General features: G+C 46.3%; 1 protein-coding gene across 2 annotated transcripts; it reads right to left on the bottom strand.

The window, feature by feature from the left end:
• Positions 1 to 232: 232 nt before the first annotated feature.
• Positions 233 to 22217, bottom strand: GLIPR1 (GLI pathogenesis related 1). 2 transcript variants are annotated; one of them, XM_026001692.2, is made up of 6 exons: positions 20919 to 22217; positions 19346 to 19588; positions 12570 to 12679; positions 5939 to 6021; positions 3743 to 3769; positions 233 to 3640 (listed from the first exon to the last, which is right to left on the bottom strand). In XM_026001692.2, the coding sequence occupies exons 1-6, from the start codon at positions 21057 to 21059 to the stop codon at positions 3486 to 3488; spliced, it is 759 nt and encodes a 252-aa protein (XP_025857477.1). In that variant the 5' UTR covers positions 21060 to 22217; the 3' UTR covers positions 233 to 3485. The 2 variants fall into 2 exon arrangements, with proteins under 2 accessions (XP_025857477.1, XP_025857476.1); XM_026001691.2 differs by having other exon boundaries at positions 20886 to 22201.
• Positions 22218 to 22604: the final 387 nt, after the last annotated feature.

Below are 22604 nucleotides of genomic sequence, written 5' to 3'. Positions count from 1 at the left end.
TATAATTGTAAATACTGATTTCAACAGATTGATAAAGAATTGGCTAGTGGTGAATATTTTCTGAAGGCAAGTCAAAAAAGAAGTGTCAGAAAATGGAAGCCACAAAGGTAAGACTCTTATCTAGTTCACAACATTGATAGTATAGTTCATAGAAACTTGAATTCCTACTTAACGATAAATCGTTCTTATAATAATGCAGGCTAAACAAGCAGAAGCTCCCAGTAAGAGACAAGAGGAAAAAAACAAAGCTTTTATTCCACCTAAAGAGAAACCAGTGGTGAAACCAAAGGAAGGTAAATGCTTATTTTCTGATTATTGGCATGATGTTGAAGTCTGTTATCTAAAAAGTAAACCAGTAGTGAATTTGTCCAAATCTCTTTATGAGTGTTAACTAAAGAAATAACCATTATCTTTCATCAGTTCTCTTGACATTTCATTAATCACTAATCCTAGAGATGAGATCACTGAGGTGTTTTATTAGCAGCTAATGCCTATTTAAGAGTATCCTGGGTTGACAATCCTCTCCTAACCTCTGATTATGCTGGACAAGGACTCGTTGTGAATCTATAAATTAGAGCAGTGAATCCTCTGTAGACGTAAAAATAACTAACGCATCAAGCTCCCCAAGCTCTGTTATCATGCCTCTTAGAGCTTATCAGAAGTCACGCTTTTCTTCTCTTTATTTATGTGATTTGTGGCTTAAAGTTCCATTCCTATATTATTACGGATTTCTGATGACCTTGGGCTAAAGGACACCATCAAAATAACAGGAAGGTCTTAGGGGCTATTATTAAAAAGACACCCAGAGTGGGTGCCTGAATGGCTCAGTCACTTAAGCATCAGACTCTTGGTTGTGACTCAGGTCAGGAGCTCAGGGTCCTGGGATGGAGCCCCGGGCCTCAGGCTCTGTGCTCAGTGGGGAGTCTGCTGAAGGATTTTTCTCTATCTGCCCCTCCCTCAAGACTCAAAACAATTTTGTCTTTTCTTCTCCATTCCTAGCTGTATTTGATCCATCCTTTCCTCTTCTACATTTTCCTTCCCACTAGTAACACTTGTACTCTTTCTGAAGTAATTTTCCAGAGTAGCCAGTGCACAGTGAGGGGAGAAAAGTCACTGGCATCATTGTAGCTGACCCATTGGTCAAAACCGAACCTACCAGTACTATTTTAGTATCTATATTAATTATATCAGTAGTTTAAATACTGTATTCTATGTAGATCATTGGTTATGTAAAGTTAGAAGTGTCATAAACATTATAATTTACAGTTTGTTCAGCCTGTGAGTTTTACCCTAAAGATTGTTCAGTAGCCATTTTAATCTGTGTTTATAATGATTAGAGATGTAGCTATTTCATGATAGTGAAGGTTTCAAGTCTGATAATGTTTTATTTTGTGATTCTTCTGTGCTCTGAATACTGTTCTTTAAATGGTGAGAAAAAGCTACTTTTTTTTTTTCGTCTCTCTGTTGTTCACGTTTTTGGCATTGAGTCCATGGTTTGGGTTCTGTTAGGAGGATCTCCAGATATTCTCAGATTATTACCTTTATTACTAAAATCTTATTAAATAAAATACTACTAGTCATTTATTGAACTAATATTTGGAAATTTTCATTTTTAAGTTTGAGGGTTTTTTTTTTAAAAGATTTATTCCTTAGAGAGCATGAACAGGGGGAGGGGCATAGGGACGACAACAAGCAGTCTCCCTGCAAGGCAGGGACCCAGACTGGAGGCTCAATCCCAAGACCCTGAAATCATGACCCAAGCTGAAGGCAGATGCCTAACTGACTGAGCCACCAGGCACCCCTATTTTTAAGTTTTTATGTGTGGTAATAGATGAAGTAGATTTTGATGTAAATCTTCATTATTAGTAAAAATCATGGAAGCTAGAAGGGCTACATGTTAATATTCTTCATGAAGTGTAATTCTATGTTATTTTAATGTGCAGAATGGAAAATTGGTATATTAATGAGTACTCTAAAGTTCTAAAAATGTGGGAAAGAATATAAGTAAAAATAATCTTAAGTGCACTTTAAGGAAAATAAGTGCAGCTTTGATATTGTTGAATTCAGTAATTGAAAAGGTAATCTATAATGCCATTTGCATAAGTACTTTTATTAATGTGTCATTTGGATGTGTATTTCTATTAATGTATTTTTAAAGTACTTTATAATTTGTTTTGTCTAAAATGTCTAACTTTCCTTTAGGCAGGTATTTTATATTTAACAACATGACCTTTCACCTATTACAGTACTTTGAAATTATTGTACCAAATATATATTCTTTGTTTTATTTGGTAAAATCTAAAGGATTACATGTATCATTTTTATTTTGTCTAGCTTCTACTGAAAATAAAATTGATGTGGCTGCCATCAAGGAAAAGGTTAAGAAAGCAAAGAATAAGAAACTGGGAGCTCTTTCAGGTGAAAAAGTTAAGCTTAAAATGGAAGCAGATGAAAAAAGAAAGAAGAAAAAGTAGCATTAAAAAAAGTCCCTAAATGAGAACTCATGAAGCTATATCCTTTTGTAAAGTATTTTGAAATACTGGGGCGTCAACAGCCTATGTAATAAGGAATACTCTGATTACATTTTCTGAGTTTGTGTCATTCTTCAAAATAGTGTTTATATAAACAACTGTTCTTTATAAATAAGAATTATTGTATTCCCTGTGTGTTTTTTGAAAAATGTAATGCTAAGTGGTGTTTACATCTTTGTATACATTGCACCTTATCTGTTTTGGCATGTTTTGCCTAAGCATGATTTTAGGTGTAATTTTTAGGTAGTTTATGTAAAGATTTTTGGAATGTGGTTATTGTAATTGTCCATCAGTTCCAGTGTTTGATGCCACTGGTTAGTCTTTAAATAAAATCATGTCCCATCATTTGGATTTCAGCAAAATAAATACAGATTTTACAGTGTTCTCTTTAATGAAAATGAGTAAACATTTAGGCTTCTTTTTATGATCTTATTTTATGTTTAAGATTAAACAACCCACAAGCAAAAAAAGCACCTCTTAAATCCATTAATTACTATTATGAGTCTACGAAAGTGGTAAACCAAAGACCTCAGATTGCAAGAGAGCAGGGAAAACCAGATGTTTAGAATTGAAGCAGCATGCAACAAATTATGTAGAAATGTTTTTAGTAACGAGGGCCAGTGGAGTCATTTATTTAGAATCACCTAAATCTAGCATATTCATTTTGTAGTTTTAGAAGCTGAGACAGAGGCTGGGCTACTTACTGAAATTCACAGCCGTAGCAGCCTGAAAACAATGCTTATTCGTAGAAAAGTGGAAGGTAAAAAATGAGTTTATTCTAGAGTGAGGAAATGGAACAGATTTTTCTTTTGATTAAAGGTTTACTGCAACATTTTTTTCTGAAATGTTTTAAAATTAGAAATAAGAAATATACCCAACCATTATTTTAAAGAAAAAAAAACAAAAACAAAATAAAAACCACATATGAATGAATTGTGTTTTTTCTGGATTTTATCAGTTCAGATTAACTAAATGAGGATATCTATGTTTGACCCAAATGGTTATTATAGCAATCAGTATTAGGATTGGTGGACTAACAATGAGAAAGAGAGATAAGTATCTGTTGCGTGAAAATACTGGCCAGTCAGGATACACAGTAGAGTAGTAACCTGTGAAACAAACATAAATATCCTCTTAAATATTATTTCTCAGAATGCAGTAATATAATTCGCATAAATCTTAAAGGCACAATTAAAGATTTATATACATACGTGTGACTTTGTCTCGCTGTGGGTTAGCTGTAAAGGCAGACAAATAGGTACTGGTGAGGCTCTTATTTTATTTCATTTTACCACTATTGTAAGTGGAAAATCATTTTATGTACCATAACCAACAAATAAATACAATTAAAAATTAAACCATTAGAATTTAAAACTAAAAATAATTATTAGTAACAATGTGAGCAATTCATTAAAATATTTTCCTGGGAATAAGTTCCTCCCTGAAAAGAATATACTATTTATGATCAGTCAGTAATAAAGAGACTGTGACCTCTTACAGGGATTTGGTTCTCATCACGTCATAATTATTCCTCTCCTTTCATTGAGCTTTATTCAGATTTTGACATTCAGAGGAGTAGGTAGAAAATTCTACATCTGCCTGAGCCTTCTTGATACTTTATTAAATAGATACCTTTTCTACATCAGTTCTGTGCCAGCTGCTGTTGAATTCTGTGGTGGAATCCAGCAAGGAGCTGGCTGGGTGTCTGTGAGCATCCCCAAGCATCATACCTGTATTTGGGCTTTGTCTGTGGTGGATTGCCAGGGAGCTGCTGCTGCTTTAACTTTTTTTGGGCATTTAATACCATGAAATCAAGGATTTGCTGTGCTAGTTATATTCTTTCTCCAATGTTAAATATTCAGCTCCTGAATATTGAAACTAATGTGCATTCATGTACTTGCTAGAATCATCCCAAGTATCATTGGCATACCCGGCATATTATGCAGAACCATCCTGATTGGGCCCCCACGGGTATTTATTAAACTTGCCAATGGTACCTACAGGACCAGAAAGGAACTTTTTTCTCTGGTATTTGTTATAATTTGTCAGATATGGAATCTGCTAAATAAAAGCTTTTATCCTCTAACCCTTACCCCTCATGCATGGTAGCTTATTTGCCCTTAATTTTCTTAAGCCCCAGGGCTTTTTCATACCGAACCACAGCCTTAATTTTCTGAATATCCCACAAGATTAGAAGCTATTTCAAGCTAGTTCCAAAATCAAAAGCTAAAAGTCCAGGAACTTTCTTCTTGTCATACAGAGTTGTTACTAATTACTAGATTTTTAAAGAGAAGGAATATTTTTTAAGAAAATAAGCCTTCAAATTAGTGCTTATTTGCCAGCCAGAGTAGAGTATAAGTGAATTAGCATAGTTCCTACCTGTTTGAAATTTAGACTCTAGAGGGGAAGAGAGCTAACCAGTAGCAATAATTAAATTACTCTTTAAATAATTTAAAATAATTATTAGTTTTCATCCCGATTTTAAAGAAGCAGCATTTAAGCATTTTTATGCCACGACAATTGTTCATGGCATAAAAATGTCACAAAATTTGGGCATAAAGAAAATACCAAGTAAACTCAACATTTGGGTGTACAGGAAGGATGAATTTGTGCTTAATAGGTAATATTTATTGAGTGCTACTGTATGCACGACTCTTGTTCTAGATATAAATATTTTTTTCTTTTTTCCTTAATCTGTTTCATCAAACAGATGATACTGCCATCTACATTTTATTATTGAGGAAACCCGTTCCTGTGGTGGCCCAAGGTCACAGTGGTGGAACTGGAAATTGAACTTGGGCATATTATTTCAAGAATGTGTGGTTTTAATTCCTGTGTTATACTGCCTAACTGGAGGGAAAAAAATACTATGCTTTGTAGTGCTGAAGCAACATGAAAGGAAATAGTCAATATGTTGATACTCTGAGAAGAGATTGCAAAGCTGCTACACATTACCACGAGTTCTTTTAGCAAAACTGCCGTTAAGTGAAATGAATGGTTAAACCAGGAAAGCGATGACTGGCTCAGAAAACTGATTGAAAAAGGGTGGCTGTCTGTACCTGGAGTGAAGATGAGAATTCAGAGTTTACAAAGCAGTTTGTTTTTTGTTTTGTTTTGTTTTGTTTTTGTAATCTTGCTGAAATTAGCAAATCTTGCATCTACAGTTTTTATTCTCATAGTCATTCTCCGTTTACTGATTACAGCTAAGAAGTCTATTATCGGCTTCCTTAAATTTACCTTAAATACATGTTCATTATTAGGACAGTAAGCCATCAGTTTGATTGCTACCTGATGCCAACTTCCCTGAAAATTGCTATTAGGATAAAGCCAATATTTGCATCCTTAATTCCACAGTTCTAATCGTTTCAGACACATTGTATTATTGGTAGATTTTTCATTTTACTCACTGCAGAGATTATCCAAACACTTGTCATTATTGGGACAGGCACTGCAAGTAGATCCTCTTTTGTATGGCGTTCGGTAGCTTTGTCTATAAAATAGAAAAAAGCTGTACGTTTGGAGGGATTTTTTTTTTTTTTTTTGCAACGAAATTTAGTATGAATCTTTGACTAAATCCATAGGATAGAAGTCCACGGATTCAGAGGGTTGGTGAGGGAAATGGAAGTAGAAGCCTGTTAACATTTACAGAGTTTATGGTGTCTGTCTGTGTCTGCGAACCTATATTTTCACCTCATTTAATTCTTAAGACAACTCGGAAAATTTATTTTTATTTTACAGATAAGGAAATTAAAGCTCTTAAGAAATTATCTTGTCAAAAATACAATGTATACATGTTAGAGTCCCAAGGGAACCTGAATTTGACTCCAGGGCAACACTCTGCCTACTTAACTGTCTAGCTTGTGCGATTACTACTATCCGAAAAACTGCCCATCCTAAGGTATCATGACCCATACTTACTCTTCTCAGGTTAGCAAGCCTCCTTAGTTTTTATTGGACAGGACTCATTTGCCTGAGTTGAGTACCTTCCAAAAGAAAATAACAAGAGATTGGGGGAATTTCTAAAGGGCAGTTTGTTTTCATGTAAAAGATGTGAGGTGAATAATATATAGTAACTACTGTACTAAGCTAAGAATCCTTGAATGAATTAATTTTCACAGTAACCTATGGGTAAGACACTGTTATTTATATATCTGCAATACAGCTAGAGGCTGAGGCACAAAGTAATTGACCAAGGTCACACACTAGAAAGTGAAACATTCAGACTTTTAAATCCCCATGAACATCTTCAGAGTAGTAATAATGAGACTTGCAGGTGCATTTCAGTAAATCTGCCATTGTACTCATCTGTCTCTCTTTTTTTTTTTTTTAAGATTTTATTTACTCATTCATGAGAGACACACAGAAAGAGAGAGAGAGAGGCAGAGACACAGGCAGAGGGAGAAGCAGGCTCCATGCAGGGAGCCCAACTTGGGACTCAATCCTGGGTCTTCAGGATCATGCCCTGGGCCGAAGGTGGCACTAAACCACTGAGCCACTGGGGCTGCCCTACTCATCTCTTGTGGAAAGGAGTTCTTAACTTTTTTTGTGTCATGGTGGAGCCGATGGACTCTCAAAATAGTTTATTTTTACTTTTTTGTTGTTGTTGTTAAGTAAGCTCCATGTCCAGTGTGGAGCTCAACACAGGGTTTGAGCTCACAGCCCCGAGATAGAGACCTTAGCCAAGATCAAAAGCTGGACACTTAACCAATTGAGCCACCCAGGTGCCCTAAATGTTTGTTTTTAGGTGCATAAAATCAAGTTTGTAAGATTATAAAGGAAACTAAGTTTAAATAGTGATCAAAATGTTAGAAATATTTGTGATACAGCAATATGTGCTTCTTTGTTTAAGTATTAAATAAGACCTAGCAAGAAGTCTAATGATTCTTATCCCTTTCATGATAAATTAAAACCATATTTTAAGATATCTGCAGCAAGTAGAATGTGATACGAAAATATCTGGTATTTACAAAGATAGACGTAGTACCAACACCAGGTCACATACTGCTGATGTGACTAAAGCGTTGTTTTCGTACATAATGAAATGTAATTTTCAGTAGAGGTGAATGACAATAAACATGTAACTTTTTTCTAATCCAAGTTTATGGCCTGGACTCCCCTCCCCTAACACTATACCTTTACCTCCAAAGTTAAGGAAGTTTGGTTAAGAACCAAACTTAAGGAGACATTACTATTAAAATATTAGCGCCTCATTTCCAACACCAAATACATGTTCTAATCTTGTTTGGCTCCAAATTAATTTAGGTTGATTCAGAAACTAAGTTTATCTTCATGTTTACACTGTGGAAAATAGTCAAAGGAATATTCTGGTAACAATTATAAAAGACATCCGAGGTGTGCATTAATCACAATGACATCTTTCATTGTTAGAAAGCACAGTACTCGTTGAGTGGTCAAGTTCTAGAGTGTTTATAATAAAATCATTCATGCGATTTCATTCTTTGTTGAATTGTGATTTCCACACTATAGAGAAGATGGAGAACTTACTACCAAAAGACAGGCTAAAGACAAGGCAGTTGTGAATATTAGGGAAATGGCAGATTCATCCCGGGAGAAACATGCTCCTGGGAAGGCCTGCGTTTATGTGGATGGGAACAATGGAGACCCAGGGCCATGAAGGATTCTCATAAAGAAGCAAGAAATTTTAGTGTTTCCCTGGTAGCCTGAGCAAGAAGAGAGAGGGCCCCAGGACACAGGAAAAGTCAGGTTTTCTTGTTGTTTCTTTGTTTTTTACCGTATTCTCTGTGCCCAGCATAGGGCTCAACAACCTCAAGATCAAGAGTCACAGGCTTTCCTGACTATCCAGCCAGGCACCCCCCAGAAAAAAAATTTTTTTTTTTTGAGATTTTATCTATTCATGAGAAACACATAGACGCAGAGACACAGGCAGAGGGAGAAGCAGGCTCCCTGCAGGGAGACCGATACGGAACTCAATCCCGGGACTCCAGGGTCACGACCTGAGCTGAAGGGAGACGCTCAGCCACAGCCACCCAGGCGTCCCCAAGATAAGATTTTTAATGAAAAGGGTAAATATAAGTAAGGGTCATTACGGCAGGGTACAGGAGGTAGTATCTGCTGGTCAAGATTGTCATTTCCTCTTCCACACGGGATCTTCTTTTCCGCTTGTCACAAGGTCACCTTGCTCAGGGAGGCCCAAGGGAAGGAAGGGATAGTTGTGTCCACGTTTGAAACATGCCGATCAGAATGACCGGAAGTAGCCAGGACGAGGGGTCGAAACTCCCCAGCAGTTAGGGGCTCTGGAGCAGGAGTTCGAGGTGACAGGAGAACCAGGCGCCCTGCACCCCACCCTTTGGAAATCTCAGACATACGGGGGGCGGGAGTGGTACTGGACTTCTTACAATTCTGTGGTATGGGGGCCTAGGACTGTTTGCACCAGAAGGAGTAGAAACTGAGGACATCCCGACCTAGTGCCCGTGCCCGTCACCCGCACTGTGCTCTCCAGTCCGTGTTCCGTGTCTACAGAACGATCTCCCATTTAAAGCAGGTCCTGGGGATCCCTGGGTGGCGCAGCGGTTTGGCGCCTGCCTTTGGCCCAGGGCGCGATCCTGGAGACCCGGGATCGAATCCCACGTCGGGCTCCCGGTGCATGGAGCCTGCTTCTCCCTCTGCCTGTGTCTCTGCCTCTCTCTATCTCTCTGTGACTATCATAAATAAATAAAAATTTAAAAAAAAAAAAAAAAAAGCAGGTCCTGTCACTCACTTGCTTAAAAGACCTGGGTGATTCCTCTTGCGACGTGGCTACAGTTAACGCAGCCCCGGCCCCCGAGGCCTGAGCTGACTGGCCAGGGGCAGGCCACCCGGTGGCCCTCGCACTCTGCTCTTCCGTCCTCTCCAGAATCCTCGCCGCAGAAGCTTTGCAGGTGTTTTCTGCAGGACGTCTGTAAAGTTCCCCACGCGCCCGGATTCTCTTCTTCATGCCTACACTCAAATACATCACTTTATCCAAGTAAAGCCCCTGCCCGTCGATAGCGTTGACTACAGTAGTAGTGCTAGTTCTTTCGTGACTCCTTTCATCATGCAGTTATTTTACTTGTATTTTTATTGTCTCTGTGCCCCATGTGAGCGGGGACTCCGACTGGCTGGTTCTCCTTCGGAGCTCAGTAAACAAATACTTGTTGAATATTTGAAGGTATAAACCCATTGATTTGTATGAATAAGTGAATGTCACCCTACAGAAGCATTATAACTGGTTATTAGTGTTACGACTTACTGTTTAGAACTCTGAAGTGAACTAAAGGGAGTCTAAACCAGGAGACTTCACCTCCGTGTCTCCTTGTTGTAACCACAATATCTGAATACTTCTCAAATATTCACCTTTGCCAGCTGTTGCACATAACCTGGTGCTTCACATCGCTTTCTCAAGTAATTTTCATAGCTGCTTGGTGAGTAGTTGGTGCTTTCATTATCCTGATCTTTTACAGAGGAAACTGAGGTTCAGAGAGGTTAAGTAACTTGTCCAGGGCCCCACAGTAAGTGAGTCTCAAGACCCTGCATCTTAACCATTAAACTATATAGATGTTGCGAAAAGTCACCACTGATTGACTTAATGGCTTTGGCTGTTTTTTCCTGATTATTCCCTATTTTCTGACTTTGGGGTTTTCAGTCAAAGCTGACACCTGATTTTGGTCCCTCCACTCCCACCTACACTCAGACTATCAAACATTTCTTCTGAATTTTAGGGGAAGAGAGCCGCCTTCTAGCATATCTTTTGGAATCCCAAAGATTGGTAAAATTCAAACAAAATTCAAGGTCAACCGATTAAAGAAAAGATTGTTGTATATATGACAGTTAAAAGCTTTAAAGTATAAACAACTTCCATAAATCATTAAGAGAATCACTCCAGTGGAAAAATTAGCAGACTATAGGATTCACAAAAGAAGGAATGTGAGTAGGCAGTCAGATGAAAATCTGTTAATCACTAGTAGTCAAAAAGAGATGCAAAAGAAAACACAAGGTGACACTTTGAATCAAATTAGAAAATACTAAAAAAATACAACATCCAGTTCTAACGAAGGAGTATACATCGGTATAACAGCAGAGGGTAAGTTGGCCGTATGCATCTTTAAAAACTTAAAGATGATCATACCTTTTACTTGGTATAGTATTTCTAGGAATTGTGGGGAAATCCACAAAGTTAGGACCAAAGTTCTATACAAGGTTTTTCATCAGATAGTAAAAGAAAATACAGACAATCTAAACTCTTGAGTAGGAGAAGCTGCTGTGTGACCACGTAGAGCACAGACCCAGAAGCCAGACAGCCCAGGTCACCGTCCAGCTATGACACGGTGACATGTGAAATAGTCACCAGCTCTGGAGCCCTGGGCAGACTACTCACCCGGTCAGCACTTCCATTCTCTTATCTGCCAAACAGGGATGGTAAGAGGACCTGTCTCAAGACGTTTCGTGAAGATTAAGTAAGTAAATATGTGCTAAGCCCTTGGAAGAGTGTGGAGTGGGGCCTGGGTGGCTCCATCAGTTAAGCATCCTTGGTATCCATTCAGGTCTTGATCTCGTGGGTCGTGGCCTGGAGCCTCAGATGGGGCTCCATGCTCAGCGTGGAGTCCGCTTGAGATTCTCTCCCTGAGCCCTCCACCTGCACACCCACCATGTGAGCCTCTCTCTCTAATAAATGAATAAAATCTTTTTTAAAAAGTGTTTAGCATATAGTAAGCATTGTGTAAGTATTACTTTATTTTTTATAGTGGAAATATATATGTTTAATCAGCTGGACTCAGGTTACATGATCCCAATTTTTTTTTAAGATTTTATTTATTTATTAGAGAGAGAGAGGGCACAAGCGGGGTTAGGAAGGGCAGAGGGCGAGGGAGAAGCAGGCTCCCCACTGAGCAGGGAGCCCTCTGGGGGCTCAATCCCTGGACCCCAGGATCAGGACCTGAGCTGAAGGGAGAGCCTTAACTGACTGAGCCCCCAGGTGCCCTAGATGTACTCAGTTCCATGGACAACAACCCAAGCACCGTAGTAAAGAGCCAGGGGAACACATGCTTCTGTCCATCGGGCCTGACGGGGCGGCGGCCGGGCCATGAGGTCGCGGAGCTGCTTCTCAGCGTGGCCTAGCGCACGTCCATGGTGATTCCATGGTTGTGTTGTGCTTCCTTCATGACTGACTCAGCAGCGGGGGAACTCGAAGGCACCGTGATCAAGCCGGTCTCGTGGAGGCGCCCTTTCACAGGTATTTGGGCTGCCTTTGGAGCTGAGTCGGTGTGGTGAGAGCAGACCTTTCAGCACCACCTTCTTGGCCTTGACAGCCTTGGCTTTGGCTCTGGGAGGTACAGGGGCTCCCTCCTCCACCTTCAACGCCACCTTTGTGAAGCACTGCTCTCATTGTTTTTCTGATTACCGACACTATGTTTAAAAGTTTAATGATGTGGAGAATGCTCTTAGTATAATTTTAAGTATAAAACGTGCGTTTCCAGTATGATCTCCATTTTCTCAAAAATGACATGTAGGATTCATAAACACACATATATGTTTAAAGAGAGCTAGGGGAGGGAGTATGTCATGGGTCTACCCTGATTTCCAAAGGAAGAAAAACTGTACCCATTTCAAAACCAAAACTTGCAAAATTAAATGAAATAAATTATGTAAGTTGAGAAATTCAGATTTTTTTGTTTTGAAAATTGTGTAAAACATGCCAAGTTTGTAATAAACCCACACATACGAAGCAACATCAGTCCTCCCATTTTGGGGTGTTATTACTGTTTCCCATTGATCTACATCCCTAAGAACATTTTAGTCTTACCACTCAAAAATACCACTCTTTGTGTTTATGTAGTGCTTGTAAAGGGTGCACACAGACACGCATATATTACAAAAAAAGCACCAGGTATTAATGGAGTAAATCCCTGCATAGAGGAATTAACGAGGATATTAATTTCCTTTTTTACACTTTCCTTATACCAAATTTCTATAATGAAGATAAGACTTCTAAAGTAGATTCAAAAAAATTTTTTTTAGAAAGAGGTTGATTTGGATACTTACCCTGGTCCATAGTTGCATATGAAATGCGCTGCGTTGGAAAATTGCAGGCCGGCAACTGTGGAACAGTACTGTACTGCGCAGCCAACCTTGTAACTGTCTGCCCAGACGACCTGAGAGAAAGTCAGGAGAGACAGGAAGGTGAACGTGTGAGGCTGATGAGGGCTTCATCCACACAGCAGGGCGCTCACTGTCCTCAGGAAGAGCCATTGCTGCCAGGGGTGCTCCGGCGCTCAGAATTCAGTTGGAAATGGGACTTGTGATGGTTATTACTGGGCTGTGAGCGTGTGAGATAAACGTACACAACACGAGACCATTTCTGGCACAGAAATAAAGTAGTGGGTACTGGGGAGGAGCGGCTGAGGCAGGTGTCCGGGAAGGCCAGGAAGCGGGGACGACCGACCACACACAAGGCTTGAATGTGGGAGCAAAGCCTGTGGGCGGGTGGGTGGCACACAGGCCTGAGCTGGGAGCTGGGAGCTGGGAGCTGGGCTGGGACCAGGGAATGGGGATGGTGACGCGGTGCACAGGCCCGAGCTGGGAGCTGGACTGGGACCAAATAGAATCTGTTCTCCAGGAAAATGTGTTACATATATAGGAATATTATTCAGTCATAAAAAAGAATAAAATCTATATTTTAAGTTCCTCGGGTGATTACTATGCACGCTAACTGGGTGCAATGTCTCCCGTGTGTTCCTTTTACTATCACCTTAGTACATCATTTTATATTTTTTATCCTTTGATCTTTGAGCACTTTCTTCAGGTGTTTGTTACCTCGAGTATTCTCCATCTTTGGGCTTCCCACACACAACTCTTGAATGCTTTTACCTTTGGCTTTTGTTTTCTGTTCTGTTTCCAAGGATATGAAATGTTAGTTTCCATTCACTGCGTTTTATTTACTTATTAAGATTTTTATTTATTTGCTCATGAGAGATGCAGAGAGAGAGGCAGAGGCAAAGGCAGAGGGAGAAACAATATCACGCTGTGAGCCAAAGGCAAATGCTCAACCACTGAGCCACCAAGGTGCCCTGCATTCATTTTGTTTTAATTGGTCTCTTTTTAAGTCAGTTTGTGATTAACACAGAGTAAATGACATCCTTTTTAGGTATACAGTTCCATGAGTTTTGACAAAAACATAGCTGTGTAGCCACAACCTAGAACATTTCCATCACCCCCAAAAGTTCCCTTGTGCTCCTTTGTGATGAGTTCTTGCCCCCAGCCCTGGCCCCTGGGAATCACCAATCTGTTTTCTGTCCCCATTGTTTTGTGTTTTCCAAAATGTTATATAAATGGAATCAAATGTTATATAAATGTAGCTTTTCCACCCTGGCTTCTTGCACAAAGCATAAGCATTTGAGATCCATTTGTGCTGTTGGGTTCACTACTTTACTGCACAGATGTCCCACGGTTTACTTTTCATTCCAGTTGGTCTTTTTTCAAAAGCTTGAAATGGGTATGGGCATTCAGGTTCTGGGTTCAACCTGTGGGCTCTGGGGTTACAATGACTGAGTTCCTATTCCGGCTCAGCCACTCACCGTGTGACCTTGGCCTTGGCTTCCTTGACTGTTTAGTGAAGATAACACTACCGACTCCACGGGCCTATTTCGACATTCTCAGTGGGCTAGTAAGAAAGCGCTCAGAACAGCTGCTGCAGCCTAGCAAGCCCTCAGCACATGTTCATGTTTTATTCTCTAATTTTTTTCTGTTTCAAAATTTTTGAAGACTATCTTTGTATCAGACAGATTCCTGTTGTATGTTTTCATTTCCTTTAGTATGGTGAAGAAAAATAAGTAATTATAAAAAAATAGTGAGAACCACTGATTACTGGGAATTTACTTGAGGCCAAGGTAGTGTTGAGCGCTTTACATGCAGCCTCAGGTGTAACTTCATGACACATCACTAAAGAGACATGGCCCTGGTTTTGCAGATGAGCGTTGAAACCTACTTCTGCTTCACCACAACGTACTGTGGGCACAGTTCACACCCTGAGCACGCTGCCATCCAAGTGCTTTCCCTTTTCACGGAACTAGGAACCACTCTCTGTACCCTTCTAACAAAAACATTCCGTCTGGGAGCCTACTGGGGCAGACACCTCTGCCCTTTGGAGCTAACATCCCCTTCCCAACATCCTTCAAGGCTCAGTATGAGTTCTCCTGGCTCGATATCGGGCACCATCTCACAAGCGTAGTAACACTGCAACATATGTTAAACCAGGTAGAGAAACTGAAACGTGTCCCACCTCCTTTGGTTGAGTAACTGTAAAAATAATGATCTCAAGAGGGTGGCAGTGCGGCCTAGACTGAACAAAAATGAGATCTGTGGTGCCAATTAGGGCTCATTCTCAGCACTACCTAACCTAAGCAGCTGCCCCTATCTTGAAGTCAGGCAACTCCCAAGTTTTATAAGGGCGGACTGCCTGCAACAAAATAATCTCCCATATTAATGTACCAGAACTCTTCCAGAGTGCAAACCTATCATCTCCAGTGGAGACCAAGCTGGAGTGTTGAAGCGTTGACCTAATGTGTCAAGAAATCCCAAACCTGTATGAGTGAGTAATTGGATCTACGTCTATTGTCTTTACTCCGTACAACGAACCCCCACCAGCCAAAATCTGAAAATAGCTTGCTTTTTATTAACAGAAGATGAGGCTAAGTGAGAGGTCATACTGCCACCTGAGGTCATCTCCAGCAAGAGTTTAAAATGGCAGCTGAGTAGTCTTGACTCTCCAGTATAAGATTTCTTGCAAGGATGAAACCATTACATTGTAACACAAAGTCATCTTTAACCAGGCTGTTGAGGTGTTCCTCCAGTGTAGCTGCTAAAAAAACAAGAGATCTAACCTTTGTTAACGCCCACAAAGTACCCGCCCTGACCAGATGATTCATATGCATCCTACTATTACTCCTCACCCATTCCTGATGCCTGACCCAGCTCCTTCCTCTTGCGAGCTGTGTCACCTGAGAAAACAACTTCTCCTTCTTTCTTCCTCTTCTCCTTCTTCCTCTTCCTCCTCCTCCTCCTCTTCTTCCTCTTCCTCTTCTTCCTCTTTTTTGTACTAGGCAAAGAGCTTTATTAACCGTGTTTCAAACATTATTCTCAGGCTTCTAGAGCTTAATCAGCTGCAAAGAATGAATGGCGTCTAAACCAAAACTGAAAAGAACTGCAGTGTCCAAGAAGCTGGGGCTTAAAAATGTCAGAGATCCAGATTTTATCAGATCCACGAACATTTTATCTTATTATTTTGTAAAGATTTATTTTTTATTTTATGTGAGAGAGAATGTGAGCAGGAGGGAGGGGTAGAGGGAGAATCAGACTCCCTGCTGAGCAGGAGCCCAGACTGGGGTGGGGGGATGACCCAGTGCTCCATCCTGGACCCCAGCATCATGACCTCAGGCAGACACTCAACCAACTGAGCCAGCCAGGCGTCCAGGAACAAAATTTTTAAAAGCAGTCATAATATAAAATAGCAGCTCCCAGTAACTTCTTCAAGTTCTATCTCCTTCAGCATTGGGCTCCATTCAGTTTGCTGTGTTCTCGGAAGCTGCATCAACTCCCCAGGATCCGGACCGTCACCCGCATCCTACTCTCCGGGTCTCCCGTCCACACAGTGGTGGGCCGAGCTTCAGCAGCCTCCCTGGACCCGGCCCGGCCACCCGTGGGCACCAGGGCACCTCCCCTCGGTTTGTGAACAGCCACCCCCCAACCCAGAGACATTGTTCACTCCTCACTTCTGCAAGGAGAGCAGCAGTGGATGGGCCCCGCATGGTGGGCCCCCCGTGGGCGGCCAGGTCCTCTCTCACAGAGCGCACGGGCCCACGCGGCTCGCAGCTTCCAGGCTCAGGAGCGTCTCTTTCCTCTCCTTGGAGCAGAAATCAGGCCCTGCAGGGGTGCTAGGCTCTCAGGGTCTCCTGCAGACCAGCTGAGACTGGGTGTGCGCGGGATGCAAGAGCTGCGCAACAGCGTCCGGACCCCTCTGCGCCTGTGGGTGCACCCGGGTGTGACTGCGGCGCCCTCCCAGGTCTGCAGTGACCTGCGAGTGACACCTTAAGCCGCGGGGAGCGGAGTACCAAGCTCCCTTCAGAGTGCTTGCTGCGGCTGTCTTGCCCCAGCCCAGGTGTCCCTGGGCCTGGTCCCCAGGGGCAGAAGGTGCTCGTCTCAGAGAGAGAACAGGGAAGGATCTGCAGCTTGGGCCCTGACACCTGCGTAGGAGTGGACTCTTTCAGGCCCCAATGCTACCCCTTCTCCGCTCATCCCAGATATAAGAGACACCCTACAAGTGCGCTTGGCTATTTGGGGAGGGCCAGCTCTGAAATCTCAAGTCTACTTGATGTCACATTAAGTTCCTGCCTTTGGTCCTTAGTCCCTGGACGATGGACATGGAGCGTGACCTGGTCGCCTAGGGGTCTGCGCTCAGCTTACCAGCCCTTTGATCTTCGTGTATTCGGGGTGCTGGGCCACTAGCCATTCTTCTGGGGTTCAAGGCTCATTGGTACCCACTGTACACCCTGTTCATTTTGCCTGGAATCCTCTTCCTTTTCATTTGACAAACTCTCACTTCGTTTTCTAGAACCAAGGGCTCCGGCTCTGGCTGCGTAAGCAACTGCCGCCGCCTGTTCCCCCCTCTGCCCGGATAGCTTGCCGTGTCCTCTGCTCACACGGCACCTTGCCGGCTTCTCCACGTCGCCCCAGGCATGTCCCCTCTGACATCTACTAACACACGTCTCTCCTGGAACAAGTCACCTCCCAAGGGCCAGGCGCCGCCTGCGTCCTCCACTCCCTGCCCTACCCCGGATTCCTGCTCACGTTCCCGGCTTGGCAGCTGTAGTCCTCACACGGTGTTAGGACGTAAGCTGCTCTCCCGGGCTCTGTTTCGCAGGGGTCTGCAGAGACCTGTGATCGGTGGCCGCCTTACATGGCACCTGGCGCAGGTTAGACGCTTAAACAGGGAATGAATGACAGTCGGTACTCTCAAAATGACAGTTTTCGGAGATTTCACCAGCGCCGTGTTTAATGGCACCAGGTACCACTTGTACCACATGGATTTGGCTTTCTGGCCCGCTAGGATGTATGGAATTCTGATGGAATCAATTTTCTGATTAAAATGTTTTGTAAACATAAGCCAAGATAAATGGTTATGGGATACATGTAGGGGAAACCTTATTTATAGTTTCAAGAAAGGGGTCAGTGCTACTGGTGGTTTGATGGCTCCTCCTTGCTTAGGATGATCTTGAGATGAAAATGTCACCGAAATCTGCCCTTCCTCTCACATCATAATAATACAGAGCCATGCCAAACCTGTTTACCTGTAACAGCACAGGTAGGTGACAGGAGAGGCTCTATAGGCTGAATTACGTTGAAAGTCTTTCCAACAACATTTTGCTCTTTAAAAACCCCTATTAATTCAAGGTAACTACCTTGTTTGTGAGTAAGGAACAGCAGGGCTAGGTAGGGAGAGATAGAAGGCTACAAGATCAGGCTCACAGAAATCCCAAAAATGCGGAGATGTAAGGAAGCCAGAGATAAGGGAGCAAGCAGGCCACCCTGCCCTGGGTGTGGGCAGGGAGGGTGTCATTTTTATGACAGTCACCTGTGAAGCAAAAAAAACCAGGCCCCAAAGGAAGCCATTAAAGTGGTATCACGAGTCCTCACTCAAACCAGGACGGCACAAGGATCTCAAGGCCACAAGCTTCCCAGTCAGTTCTCAGTAAGGGACACACCGGTCCGGACCCCCCACTGCTGAGAGCTCTCTCCGCGTCCTCACCCGATACAACGCTGTCGCTCTGGCTCACTGTCCTGCATCCCAAGACTCACTCTTTGACTCTGTGAGACAAGAACCTCGCTCTCCCGCTTCATGACAATGTTTCCCCCTCATTCCTCATTTCAACACATTCTTGTCCATTAGAATCAGTCAGACATGACTCAGCACCTTAGTCACTGGCGTGACAGGGATGGCCGGGAAGTGAAAGGGAATGAATTAGCCACCTTGAGTTAAAGCAAAACAGTCTCAGTCGGGAGCCTCTGAATGTGGCCACTGGGACGGAATACAGGAGATCTGGGGGCGGAATAGGTGCAGGAGGGTTATATGCGTTTACATGCTGGCCTGTCCATGGTTGTCTTCCTCCTCGTGTGACACGTCTTGGCTCTCCACCGCGCTTGACAGGACAGGGGGACATGGAATCGCTGTTCCTTCAGGGGAGCTTATTTCCCCCAACTGTATGGTCCCAAGTCAGGGGCCTCCAATTCCATGGGAGATGCACACCCGAAAACCCGTTCACTCCTAAAGTCCTCTGGTGGCTCTCAAATGGCATTAAGTGCCCCAGGGAGGTACTGCTACCAGAATATTCAGTCTGTCCAGGTTGGTGAGCCTCACATTTTATGTTTATGCACATAACGGAACCCTTCATGCACCACCTCTTCTGTGTCTGCAATTTGCTCCAGTTTATTTATTTATTTGAGAAAGACAGAGACGGGCAGAAAGAGCACAAGTGGGGAGAGGGGCAGACAGAGAAGGAGAAGCAGGCCCCCGCTGAGCAGGGAAATGGGGTGCGGGGCTCCATCCAGGCCCCGAAATCATGACCTGAGCCAGAGGCAGACGCCTAACCCACTGAGCCACCCAGGCGCTTCTGCCCATGCATTTATTTTTAAGATAAGCTTGCACCCCCGGCTCTTTCATATTTGCAGGTGCAGCAGCTTACTATGGATTTTCCGAATGCCAGATTCCAGTTTTCTCCTTACTGTTAGAAAGATTGATTTCAAGAGAATCCAGGGCAGACACTTACCTGAGTGTAATGGCCACAGACCTTGTTGCATTTCTGCGTCTGGAAATCATAGTCGTGAACTTCATCGTACCAGCTTGTGATGGCTGAAGACACAGAAAATATGGACACAGACCCAGTCCAGATGTTCTCTCCCACCGAAGTGAAGTTTGGGTGCAGCGTCTTTGAGTGCAGCTGTCCATTGTGTTCAAACCTACATTTTCTGGCCCAGGCTTTGGCAATTCGGGCGAGTGCCGGGTCCCAAGTCTGCAAAAAGAAACATTAAACAGTAGGAGAATCAAGAATGAAAACCAGATTTCATAAAGATCTTTCAATTACAGAGAGGAGGAAAAGTTGAGAGGGATCGGCGTCCACCCTGGGAGGTGAGAAAGCTGGTCAGAGGCCCCCCAGCCTCATGCGGCTGGTGTGGCAGGCAGGGCCCCTCACACCCCTCAGGCTGCACGCTGCAGGCCGCACCACCGGGGAGCCCGGGAACGTCGCCCGCCGCCACCCCGGCCCTGAGCAGCCCCCCGTCCTGGCCCTGAGCAGCCCCCCGCCCTGGCCCTGAGCAGCCCCCTGCCCCAGCCCTGAGCAGCCCCCTGCCCTGGCCCTGAGCAGCTGCCACCCAGGCCCTGAGCAGCCCCCCACCCGGGCCCTGAGCAGCTGCCACCCAGGCCCTGAGCAGTCCCCCCCACCCCCTGCCGCCTCGGCCCTGAGCAGTCCCCCCACCACCTGCCTCCGCCCTGAGCAGTACCCCCCATCCCGGCCCTGAGCAGCTGCCACCCATGCCCTGAGCAGCCCCCCGCCCCGGCCCTGAGCAGGCCCCACCCTTTACCACCCTCGGGGGCACAGAGCCCTGATTTGCTCAGCCTTCACCCGGGGGCCCAGCCTCCCGGGAAAGCTCAGGTTCCTCCCAATGGAGACTGAGAGCCGATGCCAAGGAGTGGGCGCGGGGGGCAAGGTGAGCACGTGAGGGAGGAGGACCGGCGGTGGCCTGCTGGCTGGGGGACACAGGCCCCCCGCGCCTCGGGTGCATGTGGCCGTCCAGCCCGGACAGGCCAGCACGAAGCCTGGTGACCGCGGGGTGTGGACTCGCGGCTGCGTGACACCAGCTACTGTGGCCAGAAGGACACGGATGCTGTGGGGCCCAGTCTGTAGTTCTAGCAGCAACACCCCCCACCCCCCACCCCAGGTGCTCAGAACCAGAAGCCTTAGGCTGGGCTGCCAGCGGTGCAGCTGGGACTTGAACCCCAGCTCAGCTGTTCCTTTCCCGAGAGCCTGTGCCGCTTCCTGAGAAAGTCAATCCTCTGCCATCAGCAAAAAAAGTAAATTCAGAGACCAGACAAACACCCTTAAAACGCAGACAGGGAAGAAAGCCAGGGACACAGTGTGGAGTGTGTGAGCCGCCGGGAAGCGCTGGCGGGGGGGAAGGGGGGGGAGAGTGGCACGGGTGGGCTCCCGATCCCTTCCATCATGGTGGCCAGTCTGCTGCCCCCCTAGTCCCGATGGAAAGGAGCTTCTGGAGCAGTGAGGATCCCCGGGTGAGGCGGTGGGCGCCCCTTACCATGTACAGCATGTCGCTGGCCCTGGGGCTCACCTCCGATCGGAACTTGTTGTGAGCCCGGACGCAGGCTTGGCTGAAGGCTTCATCTTCGATGCCCGGCAGAGCTCCGGCAGCGACCCCCTCCCGGGGCAGCAGGGCGACGATCCACGCAGCCATGGCCAGCACCACTCGCATGCTCGGGGTGGCGGGGCGGCCACCGGGCCGGGAGACTGGGACCGCAGCCAGAGAGGCAGGACGGGAGCTCCTCGCAGGCTCAAAGGGCCGGGTTTCCCATATATGGTCGCTGCCCCTTGCAAGGTTAACCCTCCGTGTGCAGGGTGCTCAGGGCACACCTGCCGCAGAGCCTGGGCTGCAGGGCCCCGAGGTGGGGCTGCGGAGGGAAGAGCTGGAGGCTCGGGGACCAGGGCTCGGCAGCTGGGGAGCTTCTGCTGCTGAGGGACAGACATGCCTCTCACCGCCGCGAGCCTCTTGCAGACGCTCCTCCAGGCCTTTTAAGAGTCGCGTCAGCCAGTCGGGGTGTGTGGCCAACATGCTGACACATCCAGTCCCGCCGAGTGAGTCTGTGTGCCCGGGGGCCACGCAGGGCTGGCAGCGGCCTCTCCGCCTCAGAGCGTAGCCCCAGCTCCGCACACACCTGCAGGGCTCAGCAGGGGCCTCTCCCCGCCTCACCGCGTAGCCCCAGCTCCGCACACACCTGCAGCCTGGCTGCCTCCTGGCGAAGCAGGGCGTCCGGCTTCCTGCAGCCCCTGACACAGCGGCGCTGGCCGGTGCAACAAGCTGGCGGCAGGAACCCAGCGGCCGGCACCTTCTGCTGTGGGCACTCGGGTAGGAGGGCGACAGGCACCGGCCTGGGGAACTCAGGCAGCAGGGAGCTGGGCCGCGGGGCAGAGGCCCCCCAGCCGAGGTCCAGCCGGGGCGGGCACGGGGGGCTGAGGCCTCAGAGGGCTGCTGGGCGCTCGCCTTCCCGCAGCAGCAGTGCGGTCCCCGCTGAGCTCCAGACGAGCAGCCAGGACCAGGGGCTGGGACCCGCAGGGGCGAGGCAGGGGCGGGGCGGGGCGGGCACCCAGAGGGGGTCCCACGGGACGGCCAAGGGGCTTCACCTTGGCTTCAGGAAGGGTGGAAACAGACACAGGCCAGCAGAAGTGAGAGCAGAATACACACACACACACACACACACACACACAAGCACGCATGGGGGTGGAGGGAGGGGGAAGGGGGAGTGAGCGAGGGGAGGGGAGGGGGGGTGAGGGGGGAGGGAGGGGGTAGGGGAAGGGCGGCGGAGCGCCCCGGAGGAGGGCGGGAGGCTGCTGCCTGCTGGGGTCCGGGCTCCTCGGCGGTGCCCCCTGGTGCCCCCTGAGGCCCGCCCCTGGTGCCCCCTGGGGCCCGTGTCCCCTTCGGCCGCCGGGAACTGGTCAGAGCCAGGGCCGAGGCCAGGCAGCCTGCAGGGGGCTCCTGAGCCGGCACTTGCCGGGCCGGGCTAGCCGGGAGTCCGCGTGTCTGTCCCTCCCACGAGCCCGAGTCCGCGCGTCCGTGCCCCGCGGGGCCGCAGGTGGCCGCCCCGGCTCTGGGGATCGGGCACAGGCCGCGAGGGCCGCGGAGCCTCGGGGACCCACGGGCGAACCCACGCTCTGCCCCACAAGGCGTGTGCGGGTGGCGGGCGGGGGTCCTGGCGGGGGCGCGGCTGGGTCACGGCCCCCGCCCCGCCCCCACCCCTCTCCG

Source organism: Vulpes vulpes, chromosome 16 (assembly GCF_048418805.1).
Source record: "Vulpes vulpes isolate BD-2025 chromosome 16, VulVul3, whole genome shotgun sequence".
Classification (NCBI taxonomy): domain Eukaryota; kingdom Metazoa; phylum Chordata; class Mammalia; order Carnivora; family Canidae; genus Vulpes; species Vulpes vulpes.
Note: the sequence above shows the minus strand (reverse complement) of the source record. Positions and strands in the feature narration are given on the sequence as shown.

Bases quoted from the DNA above. Each gene is read 5' to 3' on its own strand.
- GLIPR1 (XM_026001691.2), bottom strand. From the start codon at position 21,059: ATGCGAGTGGTGCTGGCCATGGCTGCGTGGATCGTCGCCCTGCTGCCC. The intron at 19,589-20,885 runs GTAAGGGGCGCC...TTCTTTTTGCAG, and splicing joins CCAGCGACATGCTGTACATG to ACTTGGGACCCGGCACTCGC. The intron at 6,022-12,569 runs GTAAGTATCCAA...TCTATTTTATAG, and splicing joins ATATGCAACTATGGACCAGG to ACAAAGCTACCGAACGCCAT.